General features: G+C 41.5%; 1 protein-coding gene across 1 annotated transcript in view; it reads right to left on the bottom strand.

Moving 5' to 3' along the window:
* The window catches only part of USH2A (usherin), an 824,795-nt gene that overhangs the window by 370,246 nt on the left and 428,633 nt on the right, over positions 1–25,916 (bottom strand). The window contains exons 35-41 of the mRNA XM_069726496.1: positions 23,067–23,122; positions 14,628–15,780; positions 13,818–13,922; positions 10,606–10,653; positions 10,304–10,463; positions 7,193–7,364; positions 2,388–2,535 (exon numbers count right to left, since the gene is read on the bottom strand). Of these exons, the coding sequence (XP_069582597.1) occupies positions 2,388–2,535; positions 7,193–7,364; positions 10,304–10,463; positions 10,606–10,653; positions 13,818–13,922; positions 14,628–15,780; positions 23,067–23,122 (1,842 nt within the window). The remainder of the gene's footprint in view (positions 1–2,387; positions 2,536–7,192; positions 7,365–10,303; positions 10,464–10,605; positions 10,654–13,817; positions 13,923–14,627; positions 15,781–23,066; positions 23,123–25,916) is intronic.

Raw genomic sequence — 25,916 nt, 5'->3', positions numbered from 1 at the left:
GCTTAATACATCATTTCATCATCATTTCGAAGTCACTCTTCTTTCTTTGTCTTATGGTATTTGCATGCGGTTCATTAATTTTGTGCAAAATAAAAACCGCTCTTTAATGTGGTCTTTTACTTTCTTGTAGCGACGAATTGCATGTTCCACTAGAATTACGCAAAATTTATGGCAAAAATTCAAATGTACATAAAATCACACCAGAGGGGCTTTCGAGTAAATTTGCAGAAAGATTTAGCAAATGTTAAAAAGCTGCAATTGATGAATCTGGCTGAAAAATTTGGAAAACGAAACCCGTACCCCCATTGCCAAACATATAAAAAGTAAATATATAAAAAAAGGTAACACAAAGTAGAATAATAAAAAAGGAGCAAATGAAAAGAATTTGGCACAAATCAAAAACAGGCTACAGTAAATATATAAGAAACTAGACAAAAAAGGCTTTGGATTCAAAAGAAAAAAGGAGTCTAATGGTATGTGCATACAGCATCTCTTCCAGGTGGATTCCGTCTGAAAAAGTGCAGTGAGAGTGCCCCATCGACATTGCTGTGCGTATGTTTTGTCTTATGCCACTTTTTTTTAACCTCGTCAGGGTCTGAAAACCCTGAAGCCATTAAAATAAGCGACATGCTCATTCTTTTGACTATTTTCCTCTTACTTTTACAAAGGCATTTGGAGAAAGGAGAGTCAAAAATGAAAAGACCAAGAAGCTGTTGGTACAACAGACTAAACAGTACAATAAAATTAAACCTTATCCACAATTGCAATTGATTTTTTTTATATATGTTTTTAATCTGAACCTGTTGTGACTCAAGCTTGTCACTACTGCATTATTTAAGATAAATGTTAAGCTTCTTGCAAATGGCTTTTGTCACACTTGGGTCCTTAGAGATTCTGTCTTCAAAGAACATGGACGTTTTTCTGCTCAATGCTTATTGCTACATATGAAAAGATTTAATGCTAAACTCAGTGCATTTAATTTCATTAAACGAGATAAATCATATTTTTTAAAGAGTTTTTGAAAAAAAGTTGTTTGTGATGGAAAAATGAAAAGCTGAAAAAATGTACGGTAAATGCTAAAAATACAATTATTTTTTAAACAAAATACAAAAATAAGAAGTATACTGTATAAAGTCACAATATGAAAAGAGCAAAAATATAAAAAATAACAATAGAAATTCACTATATCAAAACACAAAAATGTAGAAAATAATTCTGTCTTATTTATATGTATTTTTTTTAATTTTTCCCTCGCTTTCATCCAACAGCCATTTTTTGTTTATGCCGTCAAACATGAGGTCTTCTTGATTTTAATGGTACGAGTTGTAGATTACCATATAATGTACTTAAAATGGGAAAAAAATACCAAGTATGGAGAAATTGTACAATAAAAAAGCAATCAACGTGCGGTGAAAGCGACAAGGCATTGGGATACTTCCGATCAGTACAGTTACCAGTTACGGCGATACCAAATATGCCTAGTTTTGTTTTGTATTTTAGTAGTTAAAAATTTCAAAAATTTGTACAAAAAATAAATTAGGCTTATTTTACCATTTTCTGGGACCTTTAACTTTTTTATTTTTCTAGCGCTAGACCAGTGTGAAGGCATATTTTTTTTATGTGGCGAGTTGCTGTTTTTATTTTGGTGTATGTAAGACATTTTGATCACTTTTTATTGCATTTTTGGGAGAGGCGTCACAACAAAAAAAATGGTGACACCAAATATATTTAATTTACGGTTATTAACTGGGGAAAACAAGGATGATTTAAACTTTTGTTTTTTATATACAATTTTTAGAAACTTTTTTTTCAACTTATTTGTGAAGTCCCCCAAGGCAATGGTTTAATACCTTGTTTTCTATATACTGCAATACTAAAGTAGATGAAATGATGATCTTCTAGTGTTGCATTATGAGTGGTGAGAGGCTAAGTGGTGCGACCCTTATTGCACCACATCAATGCAATTGTCAAAGATTGGCAGTGGTTAAATAGCAGTGATCAGAACAAGCTCTGGTTGCTGCCTTTAGAGATCGATGACAGTCGTATAACACAGCCAGCACCCATTAGTGCGCTCAGCTCCTGAGCCCATCCCATACAAGGGCACACGACATGCCCTGTACATGTTTGGCTGATGTCCAGAAGGGATTAAAGTAGCACAACATTTTTGAGGTACTCTGCCGTGATATGCTTGTGTTGGATGTGGCCACCTTGTGAATCTTATCCGTAGATGAGTAACATTAGTATGGTTTTACAAATGTATCCACACCGGAAATTGGTTTCCATAAAACACTAGTTTGTTTGAGCATTTGATGGACTCTGAAAGGCTATAAAAAGTTATTTAGATAGTCCCTGGTAATTATCTCTTCTATTTATCATGAACATCTCACCATTTGGATGTTGTGGTTTTAACCAGGAAACATACAAAGATCCAGGAGAATGTGACCGGATGTTCAGTGGTCCGATGCCTTCTGGTAGACTCTCCACTGTGGAAGCCTCAGCGACATCACTCTCTTTACATCCTCCTCCGGAGCAAGCCTAGAAAAGAAAGTTCTAAGCTATATTGTTGTTCTTCCCACATATATTAACAAATCTGTGAAAGGGAGAAATTCCTTAAACAGAAGATACTGGAATAAAGCAGAGTATAAAACATCAACATTCTTATTAGGAATACAAGACATTTATTGGAAAAAGTTGAGAAATAAAATGAAGAAAAAGTCCAATATAAAATAGGCTCAAAATAAACAATGTCGTACAAAAATAGGAGTGGGATATTGTACTGTTAAGGCATTATGGTCAGCCCAGAGTTTCAGGTCCTATGATGATTGAATGCATGTAGGCTAAGATGTCAGGTTCATGTAGGCAAAATACATATCAGTCATCCCCATTACATTTATTTCAATATTGACCAAAAAATAACTTTAACTCCATCTCATGATTTGGTGCCTGTTAGTCCTGTCAAACTGACTTCTACTTTCCGGTCTAAAAATGAATAGCTACTGTTCACACTGTCTTCAAATCCTTTTCAGCGAATTTGATGGAAATAATTGTTGTTCACCTGTTCCAACACAAACAGCGGGCCTGACTCCCTTCTATTATGGATGCCTCCCTTTGCCATAGTCCATTCCAGGTTTGTCGGATAGCCCAGACACTTCCATTGACATGATCACTCTTAGGCTATGTTCACACCTTGCGTCGGGTCCCTGCGGGTTCTCCCGCAGCGGATTTGATAAATCTGCAGGGCAAAACAACTGCGGTTCTCCCTGCAGATTTATCGCGGTTTGTTCCGCGTTTTCCGCTGCAGGTTTCCGCCTATACTATTGATGCTGCATATGCAGCAATATGCAGCATCAATAGTAATGTTAAAAATAATAAAAATTGGTTATACTCACCCTCTGACGTCCCGATCCCTCGGCGCTGCACCCGGCGGTCCGGTTCCAGAGATGCTGTGCGAGAAGGACCCTTCGTGACGTCACGGTCATGTGACCGCGACGTCACCGCAGGTCCTGGGCGCACAGCAACTCTGACCGGACAGCCGCGTGCAGCGCCCAGGAGCTCCGGACATCAGAGGGTGAGTATAACCAGATTTTTTATTTTTTAACCCCAAATATGGTTCCCAGGGCCTGGAGGAGAGTCTCCTCTCCTCCACCCCGGGTACCACCCGCACATTATCCGCTTACTTCCCGCAAAGTGGGCACAGCCCCATGCGGGAAGTAAGCGGTTCAATGTATTCCTATGGGTGCAGAATCGCAGCGATTCTGCACAAAGAAGTGACATGCTGCGGGTTGTAAACCGCTGCGTTCCCGCGCGGTTTTTCCCGCAGCATGTGCACAGCGGTTTGCGGTTTCCATAGGGTTTACATGTTACTGTAAACGCTATGGAAACTGCTGCGGACCCGCAGCATCAAAATCGCGGCGGTTCCGCGGTAAAAACCGCTAAGTGTGAATATAGCCTAAGCCTATTATAGTAGGCATTAGCAGAGGCCAGGTGCCTGGGCATTAGGTAGAATTGTTTCAGTTTTTAGAAGTTTTTCAGGAGTTTGTGCCAGTTCACATGGTTCAGCTCCAGCCAGGTGTCTATCATCTTCCCAGCTTCTCCTGACTTCAATTTTACAAGAGATATTACCAAGCTGAGTCCTATTTCATAAGGTGTTGTTGTTAACACCAAACTCTCAGCAATATTCCAACTTCTTGTAACTGTTCACACCTGGCCTCTGCAATCAAGGAAGCACATCTCCATCTGGTGTATACTTCATTTAATTCCTGTGATTAATCATTGCCTTACTGGAAGATATAAAAATGTATTTAGATCTCTAATACAGTGCTGCTGTTAACCATTGCCTTGCTGGAAGATTCTAGAATGGATTCTTGTGATTAATTGTTTCACTGTTGGATGAAAACAGCTTTCTGTACTGCTACGGATCGCTGGCTCTGCTTCATCTGTGCTACCTGTTCTGCTCATTAGTCTGTTGTTCTACATATCCTGCTGTCCTGGTTCTTGCTGATCCACGTGTCATCTATCAAGACTCGCTCACTGCACTGATAGTTCCAGCTTGTGTTGCTCATCCTGACCTATGTCTGAGAGAGACCAGTTCATAAAAATAATATTCATGTACAGTGATAGAAACTACAACAGAATGTAATGGGCCACATTAAAAGTCAATAAGGTGCTTTTGGCACTGGTGGTATTCATTGTACGACAGATCCGGCACACTGTGGCTTCTGTTATATTGCTGGCTAATTCTGATGCTAGTCGTGTCCTCATTAGATAAAATAACCATTATTCTAGTTTTTTCACATTTACTCAAGTTCAAACCATTGCTCTATCAACTGTATCACTGTATCTTCACTCTTAAGGGCTTGTCTAAACTACTATCTGCAGATCAGTTGATCAACGTGGGTCTCCTCTATAAATCTTAACAATCCGCTGGAATAGCAAGAAGATCCACAGTCAGCCATACATTTCCCTCCCAACAGTGAAGAAAAATCTAGTATTACATTAATGAGTGACCATTTAATACACAAGTCCTAAGCCACCAAAAGAAATAGCCGCTCTTACTTAGTGACTCTCCATCTCTCAACATTGGACTCCCCCAAGGCATCCAAAATTTGTGTAAAATAGCTTTGGCTTGTAATTTAGTATTTGTCTAATTACTTGTTGTTAAGAACCTTTTTTTTTTAAATTTTCTAAATAATTATTACATTTTCTAACCTTGAAAAAAATCCTAAATGTGTAACCGAGAAATTTTTTAAAACTTTTTTTTAAACAATTTACCGTATTTCAAAATTGTTATTGCATTTAACGTTAGAGATTTTGTTAAGATGCTTCCCCTTAACAGCCGATCTTGCTCATTCTTATACATCCCCCCTTGGAAGTTGTCTCACTGAATCAAGACATTACTATGATCTTTAAATGACCCCGCTGCATTGAAATTAATGAATGTACACCAGGAGCCATCCAATATATTTTTAGACACAGACATAAGGTAAAATGCTAGATTGATTCATATTAAATGTTACCTTTGCAATCTCCAGATTAGGCACAAAGGATATGCAGATCATCTTGTGCACTGTATTGAATAATTTTTTCACCTAATTTTTAATTGCAAGCACCACTTTTTTTTATTTTTTTATTTTTTATTTTTTTACAATTTAATGTTCAAGTAATAATAGAGAATATATTTAGAAAATCCAAGTGCATATGAAGCAGGATAAATGTATGCATGCTATCCACATCAATGTAAATTTATTCATAATCAAGGGCGGAATATTTCATATGGTATTCATCAAAACAAATATCCATATATAGAATTCTAAGTTAAGTAAAAAGTCTGAACAAAATAGGTAAACTTGGGTTTCATTTGTTAAACTGATCAAGAAAGCCTAGTGATAAAAAAAATTGCTAGAAATAATCAAGAAAAATAAGAATACGCCATTAAAAATCAAGAACTTTTTGAAACAAAATGTATCACAGCCCCTTAAAGGGAACCTGTCACCTGAATTTGGCGGGACCGGTTTTGGGTCATATGGGTGGAGTTTTCGGGTGTTTGATTCACCCTTTCCTTACCCACTGGCTGCATGCTGGCCGCAATATTGGATTGAAGTTCCTTCTCTGTAGTACAATTGCCTTGCGCAGGCGTGTACTACGGAGGACAGAGAATGAACTTCAATCAAATATTTTGGCCAGCATGCAGCCAGCGGGTATGGAAAGGGTGAATCAAACACCCGAAATCTCCGCCCATATGACCCAAAACCAGTCCTGCCAAATTCAGGTGACAGATTCCCTTTAATGCTACTTGATGAGATGCTACAGGTGAGGAGAAACGGCTCTTGGACTTCTCCAACCTCTTTCTCCTCCTGCTGCCAGCCTCTTGCTTGTGAATGACAGGTCATTTTTTTCTATAACCTGCTGCTCCATCAAAGATCTTGCCCAGAGGTGGTCATTCCTGACCAGGAAGGTCCTGGTAATGGTGCAAGAACAAGACTATCAATCTGTGCATGTGATGCCCTGGGGATGACAGCACCTGAGTGAGATCTTGGAAACAGGAGACGGTCACAAACAAGAGTGACCTGTCAGTCAGTAACAGGAGACCGGTAGTGGGAGGAGAAACAGGCCAGAAAAGCTGGAGAACCATAAGTGCAGGCCAAGCGACTGTACTTGTGAGCTCATTTGCAGAAACATGCGCCAATAGATTCCTAGAAAATGGAGGCATGAAATTTTACTACAAAGGTATGGACATTCAACAATATTTCAGATGCTTTACATAGATGACGTTAGCTTTCTTTTACTCTAGTGGAGATGTAGAACTTGGCTGGGACAAGTCTTCCAGATCAGGAGCTATTCTTTCTCAATGTGTCATCACCCATTTTTCATGACTGTCTTGAGATATCCATGGATATCTTTGGATACCTTCTCTATGTTTCTCAAGCAAATAGTGGGCTGGGTAAAGAATTATTGTTACTGGAGCCCAGGAACGGACACAAGCAGAAGATGGCCTAGATGCAAGGACAATAAATGAGCCCTTTGTAGTCAAATAACTCATCATAATGCACAATGTCACCTGATTTGGAGGTAGATGTGGTCCCCTAATCCCTTGGGCCCCAGGTTGCCCCAATGGCAATACCCTTTCTGCAGCCGGTCATGACTACATTCAATCATTACATTCATTTGTGTTTCTTTTATTGGCAATACTTACACTTAGTTTTATGAAATATTTGGTTCCTGGCGTTAATCCGTGGATAGTATAATCTAGGAACAGCTCTGTACTGTCATATATAGTTGTCCAGGCACTTGTGTTACTCATGTTCTCAGAAATATGTAGCATATATCGCTCAAGTACTCCATTGACGATGTCTGGCTCATCCCATCTAAGAAATCATAAAGCGCATTGTTAGATGACCATTAGAAGAATATCACAAAAGTATCAAGTAATAGTCTACAGGGTTCTACAAATTCAACATTTGTGATTGTGTCCACCCTTACGTAGATCAAATTTGACGAAGGAATCTAATTTCTCACAATACAAACTCAATGCGCGATGTCCTTTTAGCAAAATTCTTGCCAGGTTTCGATGGACCTCACAACCAGGAGATGACCACATATAGACACTTTTAGCATAAACATCTCCCGTATTGCAAAATAATTTTTGGTTTCAAAGTCGGTCATTTCACGTTACATATTTCAGGATAGATTTAGCCAAGAGCAAAGAAAAGTTAGGACATGTCTGTACATTCAAATAAACTCTTGAAATTTCCATAGACCTGTTGCAATCATTTTTGGTCTTTATAGGGTGGTGGTGCCAACTGCAACAAATGGAAATCTACTTTATACATCATGCATTAACCATTCAGAAGATTCCTCAAATGATCCCTTTCGTTTCAGCAGACTTGTATAAATAAGCGATACAAGTAAATATAAGAAACTTCGTAATTTATCCTATCAGAGAAATACGCTTGTTTCTCCACTTATGAGCCAGCTCTTCCCCTTGCTCCTGCCTCCTGAATTCATCATTCACTCTGAACAATACCCCAAAATCTGTCTTAATGTAAGATGGATTCCTGATTAATTGAGGGATGAAATGAAAGTTGTTTATTAAAGTATCTGGAGAAGGGAAGGGGAAAAGTAGGAGGAACTGTAACATCTCTGCCGGATACTGATTTGGCCACACCCTTGTTGTGGGTTATGCTTATGAGCATCCATCCTATATTATTCCTGGGACTTGTGGCTCTATCCAGCCCAGAAGCTAGAGTGTTAATCTAGTTAATTTGGGTTTCTATCTGTTGTCAGCACTGGGTATCGGATATTCAGGGACATCCCAGTGAACCTAGTCGCTGCCGCTCTCATGCTGCTCCTGTTTCCTCGTACCCATGTGACTTTCTGCCCTAAGGCCCTGAACTGTTGGTCTCTCCTTGAACTAGTTTCTGAAACAATTTCACCAAACTCCATCCATCTCTAACTGACTAAACTAGGAAGTGTCCCAACTACACTTACCCTTGCCCTTCCCAACTTTGAAATCCCCTTATTTCCTTAACTGGTTCTATCCTAACTTTATCTAATTTACTAATCTACAGTGCCCCCACTGTGCTAAACCCTATACTACTTACCTTACCTACTTACTTACCTACACGCAACCTCCGATCCTCATAAGATCTCCTTCTCTACTCCCCTCTTATCTCCTCTGTTGTGAGTTCTGTGGCAGGGCTCCCTCCTGTGGTCACGAGTGGTACTTCGGCTGATTCTCTCTGTGAGCTTCTGTTGGTGGAGGGAAGTGGTACTGCGGCTTCTGAGTTTCCTCCCTCAGGTGATCTGGTGAGGTCGTTAGGTGCTTCTCTACTTAACTCCACCTAATGCTTTGATCCTGGCTTCCTGTCAATGTTCCAGTGTTGGACTTGCTTTTCCCTGGATCATTCCTGTGGCCTGCTGCTCTGCATAGCTAAGTTCTTCTTTGCTATTTGTTTGCTATTTTTTCTGTCCAGCTTGTCTAATTTTTTGCTGGAAGCTCTGGGACGCAAAGGGTGTACCTCCGTGCCGTTAGTTCGGTACGGAGGGTCTTTTTGCCCCCTTTGCGTGGTTTTCTTTAGGGTTTTGTGTAGACCGCAAAGTTACCTTTTCTATCCTCGATCTGTTAAGAAAGTCGGGCCTCACTTTGCTGAATCTATTTCATCTCTACGTTTGTCTTTTTCATCTTAACTCACAGTCATTATATGTGGGGGGCTGCCTTTTCCTTTGGGGTATTTCTCTGAGGCAAGGTAGGCTTATTTTCTATCTTCAGGCTAGTTAGTTTCTCAGGCTGTGCCGAGTTGCCTAGGCAGAGTTAGGCGCAATCTACGGCTGCCTCTAGTGTTGTTTGGAAAGCATTAGGGATTGCGGTCTGCAGAGTTCCCACGTCTCAGAGCTCGTTCTATGATTTTGGGTTATTGTCAGATCACTGTATGTGCTCTGACCGCTATGTCCATTGTAGTACTGAATTGCCTTTCATAACACTCCTCTTCCCACAATCATATACAAGATTTCTCTCGCGTATCACCTCTACTCTGGAACCCTCTACCACAACACATCAGACTCTCGCCTACCATCGAAACCTTCAAAAAGAACCTGAAGATCCACCTCTTCCAACAAGCCTATGACCTGCAGTAACCACCGATCGACCAAACCACTGCATGACCAGCTCTACCCTCACCTACTGTATTCTCACCCATCCCTTGTAGATTGTGAGCCTTCGCGGGCAGGGTCCTCTCTCCTCCTGTACCAGTTATGACTTGTATTGTTCAAGATTATTGTACTTGTTTTTATTATGTATACCCCTCCTCACATGTAAAGCGCCATGGAACAAATGGCGCCATAACAATAAATAATAATAATAATACCCGTTACTATTACTCTCACTAAATCCTATACATACAGTATACTCTAATTCCCTAGCTCTATCCCTAGTCCCATAAAGATGCAATAACTATACATTACCCACACACACATCATCATACAATAAAGCATCTTACACGTAAAATGTACCCGTTTTGCTAGGAAGGGTTGCAGGGCATGGCTTGACCCCAACACACCTTTACAGTGTCTGTGTGTGCAGTGTATGGGAGTCATCATTTTAGATTGCCCACTAGCTCTGAAACAACTGAAAAAATACAGATGAAGATTGCAGATGGGAAAGCTGTTGAAAGGTGCAGAAGACAATTCATATAATGGTCAGAAATAGTGGTATTTCTCAAGGACACACACAAGAGCTTATTTTCATGTCACCTAAAAATACAAAAATGCTTAACCTGAAGACTTGGTCAAAGCAAAAACTACATACTGGATAAAGATCCTTGTAGAATCCAAGACCCTGAGCACCGGTGGAGCAACATATTCGGGAGGCAACTGTGCAGTAATCAAGGTGACTCGGGAACTGTTCGTGCACCCGGCCGCTGTACATGCAGACAATAGAAACTGGTGTGCGGTGAAAGGTGCCAATCCTGGAAGACAAATAATATCAGAAGTCATAATAAGGAAAATAATTACAAAAGTTTCGAAATTATACGCCATCACGTCTTCACCTTTCAAAGTATTTTATCGCATGTGATCTAAGGCCTGTGGAATTATCGGAAGCTTTGCTACCCTCTTCACAATTGTTATCATCTCTGCCTAGAAGGTTGGTGTACAGTACTGCAGATAAGAGATGTTTGTATTAATGATGATTAGATGTCGAGATACTGCACTTGTTGTGTCAACGAAACAAAATATAAGAGATTAAATTTACCGTAATACAATTAAAGGCGACAGTTTGGTTTAAAAAACCCTGATAGATTAGAGAAATCTGAGTTATTAGAGGGGGTCCGCTACTCAGGGCTAGGTCTATGAGTAAAGGTGCTACATGCACTAGAAACGCGTTGGGTGGTTTTACACGATGTAAAAATACTCTTATAACTTTACCAATAAAGATGAAAATGTTATACTCTTGGAGCTGGACTCTTTCTCGAAATGTTCCAACTGTTTCTTTCTACTTTCCTCAGTTCAGGAGCCTCATCTTTTGGCCAGAGTGCAGAGTGGTAATAAGGAGTGTTTCTCGTTCTGAAGGACCTGTCATGTCCTCCACTACATGGACAATCTAATGATGGGAACGGGCACTGTGTAATACTTGTTCTGTAACCACTGGACAAAACAGGGAAATTAAAAATGTATTGTCGAGTTTTTCCTACAGAAGTAGGTGAAACCATTTTAAAGAAGGACCCCATCCTCTTAATATATTGCAATCGTCATATTTTATGGCATTGTGTAATTACAATTACTCATTTTGTGCATCTACCCAGTTAAAGAGGTGGTCCCCTACATTATACAATGCCCCATCTATTTCCATCTTTCAACTAAGTATTTTTGTAAATACCTTCTGTTGCCATATGTGCCTGTAAGTGGCGCTATCCCTGCTTGCTCAGTCTGTATCACGTGACCTTGCCTGCAGCCGCCACTAACATTCCCTGATGTCAAGCCAACTTCCGGACTTCCTTGATTTATCCAGTCGTGACCCAGTCGCACGCACCCACCCTGATTGACTAGGTTGTGAAGATTGTTTCACCGCCCATCTGTGACATGCGGTGAAACACCACCCACAGCCCAGTCAATCAGGGGTAATTTAAGTGACTGGGTCGAGCCTGGATGAATCCAGGAAATCCGGAAGTTGACGTGATGCCAGTGGCGGCTGCAGCCGAGGTCACGTGATACGGACTGAGCAAGCAGCGATAGCACCGCTCACAGGCAAATATGGCAACAGAAGGTATTTCCAAAAATACTTAGTTAAAAGGTGTAAATAGATGGAGGCATTATACAATGTAGTCGATCGCCTCTTTAATTCTTCTCTTTTCTCTGCTCTATGCAGAAACAAGAAGTCTTTTTTCACTGCATGAGTCATCCCCCTCTTCAACTTCTGACCCAGCAGCTCCGCCCCTCCCCCTGCCAAGGGCTTTTGCAGTGATGACTCACAGGTGAAAAATTGATCTCCTGTTTCTACATAGAGCTAAAGGTACTGTTACACTAAACGACTTACCAACGATCACGACCAGCGATACGACCTGGCAGTGATCGTTGGTAAGTCGTTGTGTGGTCGCTGGGGAGCTGTCACACAGACAGCTCTCTCCAGCAACCAACGATCAGGGGAAAGACTTCGGCATCATTGAAACCGTCTTCAACGATGCCGAAGTCCCCGGGTAACCAGGGTAAATATCGGGTTACTAAGCGCAGGGCCGCACTTAGTAACCCGATATTTACCCTGGTTACCATTGTAAAAGTTAAAAAAAAAAACACTACATACTCACATTCCGATGTCTGTCACGTCCCCCGGCGTCAGCTTCCCGCACTGACTGTGTCAGCGCCGGCCGGCCGTAAAGCAGAGCACAGCGGTGACGTCACCGCTGTGCTCTGCTTTACGGCCGGCACTGACAGTCAGTGCGGGAAGCTGACGTCGGGGGACGTGACAGACATCGGAATGTGAGTATGTAGTGTTTTTTTTTTTTACTTTTACAATGGTAACCAGGGTAAATATCGGGTTACTAAGTGCGGCCCTGCGCTTAGTAACCCGATGTTTACTCTGGTTACCAGTGAACACATCGCTGGATCGGCATCACACACGCCGATTCAGCGATGACAGCGGGTGATCAGCGACCAAAAAAAGGTCCTGATCATTCCCAGCGACCAACGATCTCACAGCATGGGCCTGATCGTTGGTCGCTGTCACGCATAACGATTTCGTTAACGATATCGTTGCTATGTCACAAAAAGCAACGATATCATTAACGAAATCGTTATGTGTGACGGTACCTTTAGAAGGATTCAGGTAGTCCGTTTTTATTCATAGACCTAATGGAAAAAAGAAGAATTATCTGGGTAGAAAGGCAGAATGAGCAATTGTAATGCACAGTGCTGTATAATATGATGACTGCACCATATTAAGAGTATAAAAAGTGCATTTTTAATAACTCTTTATAAGTCTAGAGAGTATTTTGCATGATCCTAAAGGCTCCCATACACATTAGGGTAAAGTTGGCCGGGCCTGCCAATATCAGAGAGTTCAGCTGACAGTCTAATGTCAGCTTTCCCCTGATAAATGATGTTGGGGCAGAGAAGAATCCGGCACGTTGAATCTCCAACAGTCAATCCTTATCCTTGAGATAAGCAGATGCCAAGGAAATCTGGCAATGGCATCCTCCTGGAGAAAACAGGAGTGCGTGGCTGGAGATTTGGAAAAGATAGCTGTCGGATGGTGCACGCTCCCCGACTTCATCGGTGCACTGCACTTGCATGGGGAGGCATTAGTGATGTTGCTCTGTCTTCTCTGCGTTTCTGCTGCAAAGTGGGATTGGCATCATTAATGCCTCCTTGGGCATGTAGCGTTTACTGATGAAACTGGGGAGCGTTCATCCGGATTCATTGTGCATGAAGGTAGAACATGTAACAAGAGCTTGACACTCAGTGGTGATGACGCCTATGTGATGGATGTCAATTATATCCTCCTGGACGTGACTACAAGATTCGTGGCAGGACTTGTCTGGAGGAATCAATGGCCCCTTCGGGGGATAATCGTGGTCACTGGTTTGCACACTGCAAGCCAGATTTATGACATGATTTTAAAAATATTGAAATAAAAGTTTATGACACATAAAAGACCCACTGATAATCCAGTAATTGGCTTATATAAAGTTATGATGGCTGTTTAGGAAGGGTTCGGGAGCTGACCCGTTCCCTTTAAGTGGGCCTGAGCTGTAATACCAGACACTGCCTATAGATAAGAGTGGCACGGTTTTTACGGAAAGAGCAGATGATCATGTTCTAGTTTGTACAACTTTGTATTTCATCACTGGGCTTGTTCACAAATTCATAGTATTTGTTCTGATCTAAACCAAGACCCAATAATTGAGGCTTCATGGAGTTAAGTTTTCCCTTTACTGGTAGGAATAAACAGGAAAACATTAGTTTTGTAGATGGAGACGCTCGGCTGGAAAAGTCCAATTATTTACCTCCAGCAAGGGATTACGTGCATGCTATATGCTGAGCGTGTGGCGATAATGAACAATCATTATTTTATTAAAACAATGGCGGGGACAGAGGCAGATTACAGGCACATTACTGACGAAATCCGCACTTTACTATTTAACACCCAAGTAACAAACATAAGCGCTAACCTTGAAAAGTTTCCACTAATGCTAATGGAAGGGAAATGAATCCCCAAATGTCCAAAAACTGTCATTAAGCGTGAACTATAAAAAGTAACGAAGGTGATTGCACCAGAGCAGGAGATACCGGATCCCCATCACTAATGGCCGATCTTACAGTGCCCATAGGGGTCACCCAGTCACCAAATCCTCACCATTATGGTGGGTCACTTGCGACTTGCTCGTATCATCTAGCAGATTGACCTGTGTGCCCCTACTTACCGATACTATAGTCATGGCGGTCTAGTCATGGATCACAAATAAGATCCTGATGAAGAGACCTAGAGGGCATCACAGATAATAAAGGGCTCTGGTTTAGGAGATCTTACACCAATAATCAACGGGGACCTTCTGGAATACGTAGTATCCATGTACTGAGCACACTTACTATAATTTCTTGTATACATGTTATGCATGTTGTGAGCATGCTCACTGTACCTTCTGGAACACATGGTATCCATGTCGTGAGCACGCTCACTGTACCTTCTGGAACACATGGTATCCATGTCGTGAGCACACTCAATGTACCTTCTGGAACACATGGTATCCATGTCGTGAGCACGCTCACTGTACCTTCTGGAACACATGGTATCCATGTCGTGAGCACGCTCACTGTACCTTCTGGAACACATGGTATCCATGTCGTGAGCATGCTCACTGTACCTTCTGGAACACATGGTATCCATGTCGTGAGCACGCTCACTGTACCTTCTGGAACACATGGTATCCATGTCGTGAGCACGCTCACTGTACCTTCTGGAACACATGGTATCCATGTCGTGAGCACGCTCACTGTACCTTCTGGAACACATGGTATCCATGTCGTGAGCATGCTCACTGTACCTTCTGGAACACATGGTATCCATGTCGTGAGCATGCTCACTGTACCTTCTGGAACACATGGTATCCATGTCATGAGCACACTCAATGTACCTTCTGAAACACATGGTATCCATGTCGTGAGCACACTCACTGTACCTTCTGGAACCCATGGTATCCATGTCGTGAGCACACTCACTGTACCTTCTGGAACACATGGTATCCATGTCGTGAGCATGCTCACTGTACCTTCTGGAACACATGGTATCCATGTCGTGAGCATGCTCACTGTACCTTCTGGAACACATGGTATCCATGTCGTGAGCACACTCACTGTACCTTCTGGAACACATGGTATCCATGTCGTGAGCATGCTCACTGTACCTTCTGGAACACATGGTATCCATGTCGTGAGCATGCTCACTGTACCTTCTGGAACACATGGTATCCATGTCGTGAGCATGCTCACTGTACCTTCTGGAACACATGGTATCCATGTCGTGAGCACGCTCACTGTACCTTCTGGAACACATGGTATCCATGTCGTGAGCACGCTCACTGTACCTTCTGGAACACATGGTATCCATGTCGTGAGCACGCTCACTGTACTTTCTGGAACACATGGTATCCATGTCGTGAGTATGCTCACTGCAGACGCCATCACCAGTGTGAGCAATGATAAAACTTCATACATGGGGAAGCGTGCAGAATCTTCTACTTTATACCCATGATAGAGATTGGGGGCACTTTGGCAGATATTATTAAGGGGACACTGGAGATAATAATAATAATAATATAATAATAATAATATTTTTTATTTATATAGCGCCAACATAATCCGCAGCACTTTACATTATAGATGGGACTTATACAGACAATAAACATTATAGCATGACAATAATCACAGATCAAAACACATGCCAAGAGGAATGAGGGCCCTGCTCGCAAGCTTACAAACTATGAGGAAAAGGGGAGACACGAGAGGTGGATGGTCACAATTGCTTTCGTTGTTCGGACCAGCCATAGAGTAAGGCTCAGGTGTTCATGTAAAGCTGCATGAACCAGTTAACTGCCTAAGTATGTAACAGCACAGACACAGAGGGCTAATAACTGCATAAAGTGTATGAGAACATGATGCGAGGAACCTGGCTGTGGTTTATGTTTTTTGAATGGGCCACCCAGGGATAGTTAGGTTAATGCGTTGAGACGGTAGGCCAATCTGAACAAATGAGTTTTTAGGGCACGCTTAAAACTGTGGCGATTGGGGATTAATCGTATTAACCTAGGTAGTGCATCCAAAGAATCGGCGCAGCACGTGTAAAGTCTTGGAGACGGGAGTGGGAGGTTCTGATTAATGAGGATGCTAACCTGAGGTCATTAGCGGAGCGGAGGGCACGGGTAGGGTGGTAGACTGAGACCAGAGAGGATATGTAGGGTGGTGCTGAGCCATGGAGTGCTTTGTGGATGAGGGTAGTAGTTTTGTACTGGATTCTGGAGTGGATGGGTAGCCAGTGTATTGACTGGCACAAGGTAGAGGCATCGGTGTAACGGTTGGTGAGGAATATGATCCTGGCAGCAGCATTCAGGACAGATTGGAGCGGGGAGAGTTTGGTAAGAGGGAGGCCGATTAGTAGAGAGTTACAATAGTCCAAACGAGAATGAATAAATTAAACAGTAAGAGTTTTTGCAGAGTCGAAAAGTAAGAAAAGGTCGAATTCTCGAAATGTTATTGAGATGCAGATAACAAGAGCGAGCCAGTGATCGGATGTGGGGGGTGAATGAAAGCTCGGAATCAAGTATGATCCCAAGGCAGCGGGCATGTTGCTTGGGAGTAATGGTGGAACCGCACACGGAGATGGCAATGTCAGATATTGTGAGGGCACTGCAGCTTTTACCACTATGGGGACAAACTGACAGAATTTTAGGAGGAGCATTTTAGTTTTCATTATCACTGGGATCTGTAGCTATCAGTTATGGGACAGTGTGGTAGATACTACTATGGGGAAACAGTAACTGGTTTCTAGCAAGCACCACCATTGTTACTGCTGGAGAGAAAAGTAGCTTTCTATTATTTGAGCCACTATAGCTGTCATTTAGAGGTGGCTGTGGCTATGTTTTAAGGGGCAATGCCTTTGTAATTTATAGGACTTTGGCTTTTATTTATGGGGCACCATTGCTGAGATTTTGGGAGCTGTGGCATTGTGCTGGAGGGCACAACTACAATAATTTAAGGGGCTCTGTGGCTTTTTGTCATGTGGCACATTTGAAGTCCTTTTTGGGGGCTTTGGGGGCTGATCAGAGTCTGATCAGAATAATCTGACCTTTTTTCTTGGATGGAGAGAAAACAATCATGTGACCATAATGGTTATTGGGAAATTGTTGCTATTATTTAGAGGGCACCATAGCTGTCACTAAGAGATCTGACTCTGGCTGTCTGTTATGGCGCTCCATTGTTATCATTTCAAGGTCTCTGACTTTGTTTTGCGGGCACTGTCATTTATGGATCTCTCCAGATTGTGTTACGGTCACTGTTGCTGATATTTAGGGATCTCAGTAGTTTCTTGCTATGGGGTACTGTTTGTGATCTCTATGATCTTCTGTTATGGGGTACTGTTGCTGTTATTTAGGGATCTCTATGATCTTCTGCTTTGGGTACAGTTGCTGTTATTTAGGGATCTCTATGATCTTCTGTTATGGGGTACTGTTGTTATTTAGGGATCTCTGTAGCTTCTTGCTATGGGGTACTGTTGCTGTTATTTAGGGATCTCTATGACCTTCTATTATGGGGTACTGTTGTTATTTAGGGATCTCTGTAGCTTCTTGCTATGGGGTACTGTTGCTGTTATTTAGGGATCTCTATGATCTTCTGTTATGGGGTACTGTTGTTGTTATTTAGGGATCTCGGTAGCTTCTTGCTATGGGGTACTCTTTCTGTTATTTAGGGATCTCTAGGATCTTCTGTTATGGGGTACTGTTGTTGTTATTTAGGGATCTCGGTAGCTTCTTGCTATGGGGTACTCTTTCTGTTATTTAGGGATCTCTAGGATCTTCTGTTATGGGGTACTGTTGTTGTTATTTAGGGAACTCGGTAGCTTCTTGCTATGTGGTACTGTTGCTGTTATTTAGGGATCTCTATGATCTTCTGTTATGGGGTACTGTTATTGTTATTTAGAGATCTCTGTAGCTTCTTGCTATGGGGTACTGTTGCTGTTATTTAGGGATCTCTAGGATCTTCTGTTATGTGGTACTGTTGCTGTTATTTAGGGATCTCTATGATCTTCTGTTATGGGGTACTGTTGTTGTTATTTAGGGATCTCGGTAGCTTCTTGCTATGGGGTACTCTTTCTGTTATTTAGGGATCTCTAGGATCTTCTGTTATGGGGTACTGTTGCTGTTATTTAGGGATCTCTATGACCTTCTATTATGGGGTACTGTTGTTATTTAGGGATCTCTGTAGCTTCTTGCTATGGGGTACTGTTGCTGTTATTTAGGGATCTCTATGACCTTCTATTATGGGGTACTGTTGTTATTTAGGGATCTCTGTAGCTTCTTGCTATGGGGTACTGTTGCTGTTATTTAGGGATCTCTATGATCTTCTGTTATGGGGTACTGTTATTGTTATTTAGAGATCTCTGTAGCTTCTTGCTATGGGGTACTGTTGCTGTTATTTAGGGATCTCTAGGATCTTCTGTTATGTGGTACTGCTGCTGTTATTTAGGGATCTCTATGATCTTCTGTTATGGGGTACTGTTGCTGTTATTTAGGGATCTCTATGATCTTCTGTTATGGGGTACTGTTGTTGTTATTTAGGGATCTCGGTAGCTTCTTGCTATGGGGTACTCTTTCTGTTATTTAGGGATATCTATGATCTTCTGTTATGGGGTACTGTTGTTGTTATTTAGGGATATCTGTAGCTTTTTGCTATGGGGTACTGCTGCTGTTATTTAGGGATCTCTGTAGCCTTTTGCTATGGGGCACTGTTGTTGTTATTTAGGGATCTCGGTAGCTTCTTGCTATGGGGTACTCTTGCTGTTATTTAGGGATCTCTAGGATCTTCTGTTATGGGGTACTGCTGCTGTTATTTAGGGATCTCTGTAGCCTCTTGCTATGTGTGCACTATAGCTGTCTCTTGAGAAGAAATTCATGTCAGTCACTGACAAAGACACTGTGGCAAACACCATTATGAGGGGTGAAGACACAAAAGAGAATAGTAAAACCAAAAACACTCAGTTTGAAAAAATGTTGCAGTAATCCGCAAGTGCTAGTAAAAGATGTAAAAAACAGGGTATTTGGTTGATACGTTTTTTGCAAAAAATGTATACTAAGCTGCTCTACCAATCTTCACGGTATACCCTTATCAGAGCAGTCCTAACTAATGTATGCAATCCCTATCTGATGTATTTAAAAACCTGATCATCTGTATATAACCTGTGTGAACAGGGTTCAGAGAGGAAAAAATCCATGTGTGCATACAGGGTAGAACAGCTTTTGTGCAGATAGCCCAAGAGGAGTGGTGGAACTCCCCAGTCTTGTAGACACAAGAGAACAATTATGGAAACAGGAACACATGGGCTACTTGCACAGTGAACAAGTCTGTATGATCATGTTCACACACCACCAAGAAACCTGAAGACACAAAAGAGAATAGTAAAACCAAAAACACTCAGTTTGAAAAAATGTTGCAGTAATCCGCAAGTGCTAGTAAAAGATGTAAAAAACAGGGTATTTGGTTGATACGTTTTTTGCAAAAAATGTATACTAAGCTGCTCTACCAATCTTCACGGTATACCCTTATCAGAGCAGTCCTAACTAATGTATGCAATCCCTATCTGATGTTCCTGTTACCATTATGAGGGGCTGTGACTGTCAACAGATGGAGGAAGTAGAAGACTATACGGAGATTATTTTTATGGGTCACTCTGGCTGTGATCATTAAGGGTTCACTGACACGGTCAATATGAAACGTAGAAGTAGCGCTAACACCTGAATCCTGGTTCCCGAGTGGCCCAAGTTCTGCAATGTGCCTGTCACATTTATGGAAAAACTGAGCGTCATTAGTATGGGTTTATTGAAGCGGTCACTATTATGGGACAAATGGGACTGTAACCGTTATAGATGCAATGAAAGCGCTGCTGTTATGGGTTCACTGTGGTCATCACTATTATGGGGGTTCTGAGTTAATGTGGCCCTATTTATCCCCCTGACCCAATCCCATCCCCCATGTGTGTTTGTGCATTGAAGATCCATTCCTTCTATATAACTGATTTTGTTTTCCTTTTGGAAGATAAAACTATTGTGATAGAAGGAGATTAACAAATCTTCCGACAGGCTGATATAGCTTATCAGATGAGCACAGATGTAGGGGTCATGTCTGACATCACATGCCACTCTATCTATTACTTATCTAGCGATGTTAAATCCTTGTTAAACTCATCAGCCGTAATCACATTTCAGGATTTTTCTGCCAAGCAATTATTAGACAGTAACAAAGTTTAATTTGTGTGAACAGTATAGGAATGTATATATATATATATATATATATATATATATATATATATATATATATATATATCTATTTAGACACCTCTGGAGTAAATGTAATATTCCCTGATGTGTATGGATATGTTATGTAATGTTATTGTCATGATCCAGTTCTGAGTTTGTGTTCAGCAGTCTTATCTCTGGACTGGTCATGTGGGAGTTAATCCCCTCTGCCTCACTTTGAAGCTGGCTGAGCTATTTATGTCCGCTGCAGCCTGTGGGCCAGTGTCAGCTATAGTTCATGCTGCACGGTTTGAGCACCTGACCTGGATACATGTACTAGTGTTCCTTTTGCCACTGTCTGCCTGCACCCGTTTCTGACTTGTTCTGACCTCTGGCTTGTACCCCGACTCCGTCTTACGTCTCACGTTTTGGTTACCAGGTTCCCTGTAGGCTCTGACTTCTTGCTTGTCCCCGACTATTCTCTGCTCGCCCCTTCTGTACCGCGCTGCTATCTCCGTGCATGACCTTGGCTTGTCTGACATCCCTTTCATTACCTGTGACACCTGTGTTGTTGTTCAGTGTTGCTGCGCTGTGTGTACAACCTCTTTTCCTTAACCAGCACCCCCTGGTGGAGGTTGCTCCATACTGCACTGCAGCAGCACATTACAGTTATATGGTCATTATTCTGAAATAGGAAAATTTGGGTCCACTTCCTCATGTTCAACTCGGTGCCACTCTACCAGAAAAGCAGGATAATATGGCTGCAAGAACTAAGTAGGTCAATCTGCTGCACAGTCGGAGTCGAATTTCCTGAAATTGAAAGGTCCCTGTGAATTCGAACAATTTGCCCTTCGACTTGCAAGGATCACTTAGGAAAAAAAATGTTTTCCACTATTGCACACAGTACTGAAGATTACATCAGTCATCACTTGGTCTAGTTCAGCCATTCAAGGGGGACTGTCACAGCTGCTGTAACAGATGAGGGCCATCCTAGAATCATCCATTTTAGGATTTTACAGATTAGGGATAGGCGGACAGAGCGCACAGAATATTCCAGCTAGTGATAGAAAAATGACTAATGCGATTGTGGTGTACTACTGCAGTGCAGAGAAATATTTAAATTGAGAGTGGTAGTCTCAGTTTATGAAAAATAGGGAGGTGCTGGAGCTGCAGAGTCACTGTGACTGTGATTGATTGATCTGTGATGTACCTCAGTAACATCAGTTTTATAACAGCGTTTTTTTTATTATTGTTCACATGCTGCAAATAAGGAGGGCAGTTTAATAACTCTCTGTCATAATTTTGCTTCTAAAGAAAAAATCCTGAAACCAAGGCTTGCATGTCCCAGAATGTGTGCTTCCTAGCTTGTTAGAGAAACAAGCCATAAGTTTGGGTTTTGTCTTAAAGATAAAAGAAAAATGTATCCCATTTTAGAAATGTAAACTAAACTGTCTAGTGCACAAACTGTGACTGTTATAATAGTCTAAATATTGCACTAATAGACGCAAATAGCAGTCCCCAAACAGTTATACATTTTGGACCATTTTTTACAATTTAAGTAGCCTACAAAGTTTGACACAGCAATGTGTTTTCCCTTAGCCAGATAAGTTAAGGTCTCTTGGACATTACCAAGGCTATGCTTGCATTAAACACCTCAAAAGGGGTTCAATACAGACATTCCAGTATTATACACCCAATTTTGAGGCAGTTAAAGACTTTGCAGGATTGAGGTTTATAGCTTATCAAAGTTTTAGAGAAAACGTGTCAACACTCATTTCTAATGGATGCCATACCATTTTCCACGAGAAATGTCACCTAGCAATGCAGCTATATAAGAATGGAGGATTGTCATGCCTCAGGATTCGATACGGCAGGTTGTCTGCCGGTGTCTCTATCTGCTGATCCATTGGAGATCCCAGTCGCTGTCCAGGTGCTGATTACCCTTCGTCTGTCGTCCACTCCCTTCTTACAGCAGGTGTTTTCTATTTGCTATTTGGCTTATCCTATCACTCAGCAGATATGTCTTTCTAAACCTCACTGCTTCCTTTGTTCCCTGCTGGTGATAGCTTGGTGTTAACTCTAGGAGTTATTTGTGTGGCTTTGGTTGTGTGTATTTCCTTATCCCTTCCCATTAGGTGGATCACTCTTATTGTTCCGTTGTTCTCCACTTTTCTGTTTCATGAGTGTTTTTAGTGTGATTGTAGTTTCCTTTCGTTCACCGGTCTGTCTGGCTTGTGCTACCCATTTTACATCTGTCCCATACCTCCCTGGATGGGGAAGGGAATAGTTCAGTGTGCATTCAGGAGCATAGTAATGTCAGAGACCCAGGCCTCTCTACCTTCAAGAGTACCCCCAGGACATGGATAGGTAGAGTCCCAGCTCTGTTTGAGCCCCCTCTCCTTTACTTCAGACCGGCATATCATGACAGGGATGTGATGAAATAATAATGCCATTTATAATAAACAGGCAATCCCTGCAGGTGTTGCCCCGAGACATGTGGCAGCAGTGAGTCAAATATATTATTCGACCACGCCCAAGATTCTCAGATAGCACCCGAGCATGCTCAGATATCACCTTATCGAAGCACATTCGCTCATCACTAGCAGAGATATTAGACACATTACAATAAGCTATATTAACAATAAGATATAAAGATATTAATAACGCTATTCAGTGTTTGCATATCATTTAGCACATACAGCGTGCAGCTCCACTCCTTAGTATGCACATTATGCATCCATCTGTCTATCTAGATAACTGTAGAGAAAAATGTAAAGAATAACCTGACCAGCATCTGCTAAGTGTGAACAGGCGCAAACTGTGATGACTGCATTATATAGAAAAAGAAAACACAGCAGCACTCTGTTAAATGGACAAACATGTAGGCTCATAGCCCAGGAAAGACATGTTTGTCCATTTAGCTGTAGGCTAATAGCTCAAGAGAGGTATATACTGTAGAATAGGACCCTTCAGAGGGAGGTCACCTTGCCGTGGTTCATGGGCACACATGAATTTGTCAATTTATGTACAGTAGGATAGGACCCATCAGAGGTAGGTCACCTTGTCGTGGTTCATGGGCACACATGAATTTGTCAATTTATGTACAGTAGGATAAGACCCATCAGAGGTAGGTCACCTTGCCATGTTTGATGGGCACACATGAATTTGCCAATTTATGCTCTAAGAACCTCCATTTTTGTAAGTACATCTTTCTGAGTAGTAAAGTTTAGATTTCATGTATTCAGTGTTTGCATATATCTTGGTTTCTACAGAGTGTTGCTGTGTTTTCTTTTTCTATCTAGATAACTAGCCATCTCACATCTGCTAGAGATGATCAAAACTTTTGAAATTGGAATCCACCAGGTTTGATGAATTGTTCCCCAAAATTTGATTGGTGTTAAATCAATTTGCCACAAATCTCCAGCATTGCTCAGCTTTAAATTATTTTGTTGTTGTGGTTTTAGAAAAAAATATGTAACACTCTAAGGTTTCATAGCACTGTATGGCCTATTTTTGTTATTTCTATTGAATTGTATTGTATAAGGTGATGTACTGCAGTATGAATTAATTCAGTCACACTTTCAGTCAGACTTTGAAGCTCCTGCACCTCCCTAGCTGTAAGGATTCTGGACTTTCCTGGTGCCTGGTCGCCCTGATTCAAGATTGAGTCTTGGATCTCGCCCTGTCATGGAACTTCCTGTCTGTCCTGATTATTTTTAAGTCCGGGTCATGTGTTCTAAGGTGCTTGAGTTTCCTGTAATAATTATATGGGTACTACGGAATCTAATAGCAAGGGATAAAGCCAGTCCGAGAACAAAGTTGCAGCAAAGAATGTTTTTACTTGAAACAGAAATGTAAACAGAATTGACACAGATATTTCTGCAATTGCAACGAAGTCTTCAGCTCTATGTAGTAAATAGCAAACAGAGCATAATACAGATATTCCTGCAGTAGTAACAAGGTCCTCAGCACAATAAAGTAAATCACAGCAGACAGAGGCGAACAGATATTTAAACAAGGAAGTCCAATAAGGTTATCGTGCGAATGCACACAGTACTTTAAATGAGGAAGTCCAGCAAAACTTGATCACACGTGTGCCAGTACTTGTTAGTAGGAGTCCAATAATTCACAGATGATGTGTTGTGTGAATGGAGTCCTGGGAAAGAGAGGACGAGGGGAAAAGAGGGAGAGCGCTATCTAAGCGTAGCAGATGAGTAAATCTTTCTTGATGAGACAAGCACAACTTGAATCTTGCTCACCTGGTGTGGTTGTGCAAAGAGGCACAACACTGGGAAAAGTTTTGCAAACAAAGAAGACACTTCCACAGGTGCGCAGCTCGTCGCAGAAGTTCCAGAGGTGAGAGGTAGCTGAATGGAGAAAGGCAGACCACCGAGTAGTGAGCAGAAGAAGCCGGGAGCTCACCAGCAAACTGGCAGAAGCTCAGGAGCCAGCAGCACAAAATACTCAGGCACAGGAGAACACATGACCCGGACTTAAATAATCAGGACAGACAGGAAGTTCCATGACAGGGCGAGATCCAAGACTCAATCTTGGATCAGGGCGAACAGACACCAGGAAAGTCCGGAATCCTTACACTATCACTTGAATCTATTCTTATTATCATCATCATCACAGACTGAGAATATCCCACCCATTTTCTATGTTTTTGAGCAGTTATCCATTCAATCTCCATGTGTAATGATGAGCTGTAAACTCTGACCTCCTGTCCATAGCATATGAAACCCTAAAATTGCCGCTGCTTTCCCTGCCCTCATCTTTTATAGTGGCTGTGCTAGCCCTACATGATTGACTGTGTTAGACCATGTGATATGATAGCTGCAAGAAACTGTGAGGAAGCCCGTACAAGCGAACCAGATGTCTTTAACCCACTCACTGGCTGATGAAATGGCGCCGATCTGGGTGTATCAAACTGCAAATTGTTTGAAATCGCCAGGACCTGCGAATTTTATGAAATTTGACTGAAAATCGATTTTGTCATGTCTAATATCTACTTACTTATCAATCTAAATACAATAAAAAGGGCAACACTTCAATTAGATCAAAACAAATGAAAACGAGTCAGTTTTATTATTATAAAGTTATATTTTTAAATAGACTTTAATAATTGTGACTTTTCTGAAATAACATAAAGTAGCAATCACCAATGGTAAATTAAAGCCCTTTGCAAGGAAAAAAAAAACCTCTTCAATGTCCTCCCTCATTTAGTGTCTGGCATTATGAAGATATTACACACAGTGTGTTGTCTTCATGGTCGCTGCCTGGGTTATTACGAGTGACACCACCCCTTCGCCATTTGCTTGATTACCTAATTTGCATAAAATCAAGCACAATCTTATATAGATGTTAGAAAAAAGTAGATGAGCACTGGCGATTTTAGAAATGGATCCACGGGCGCTTCACTGG

This window comes from Ranitomeya imitator, chromosome 5, assembly GCF_032444005.1.
Source record: "Ranitomeya imitator isolate aRanImi1 chromosome 5, aRanImi1.pri, whole genome shotgun sequence".
Taxonomy (NCBI): Eukaryota; Metazoa; Chordata; class Amphibia; order Anura; family Dendrobatidae; genus Ranitomeya; species Ranitomeya imitator.
The sequence above is the reverse complement of the archived record's forward strand: the minus strand, read 5'-3'. Positions and strand labels throughout refer to the sequence as shown.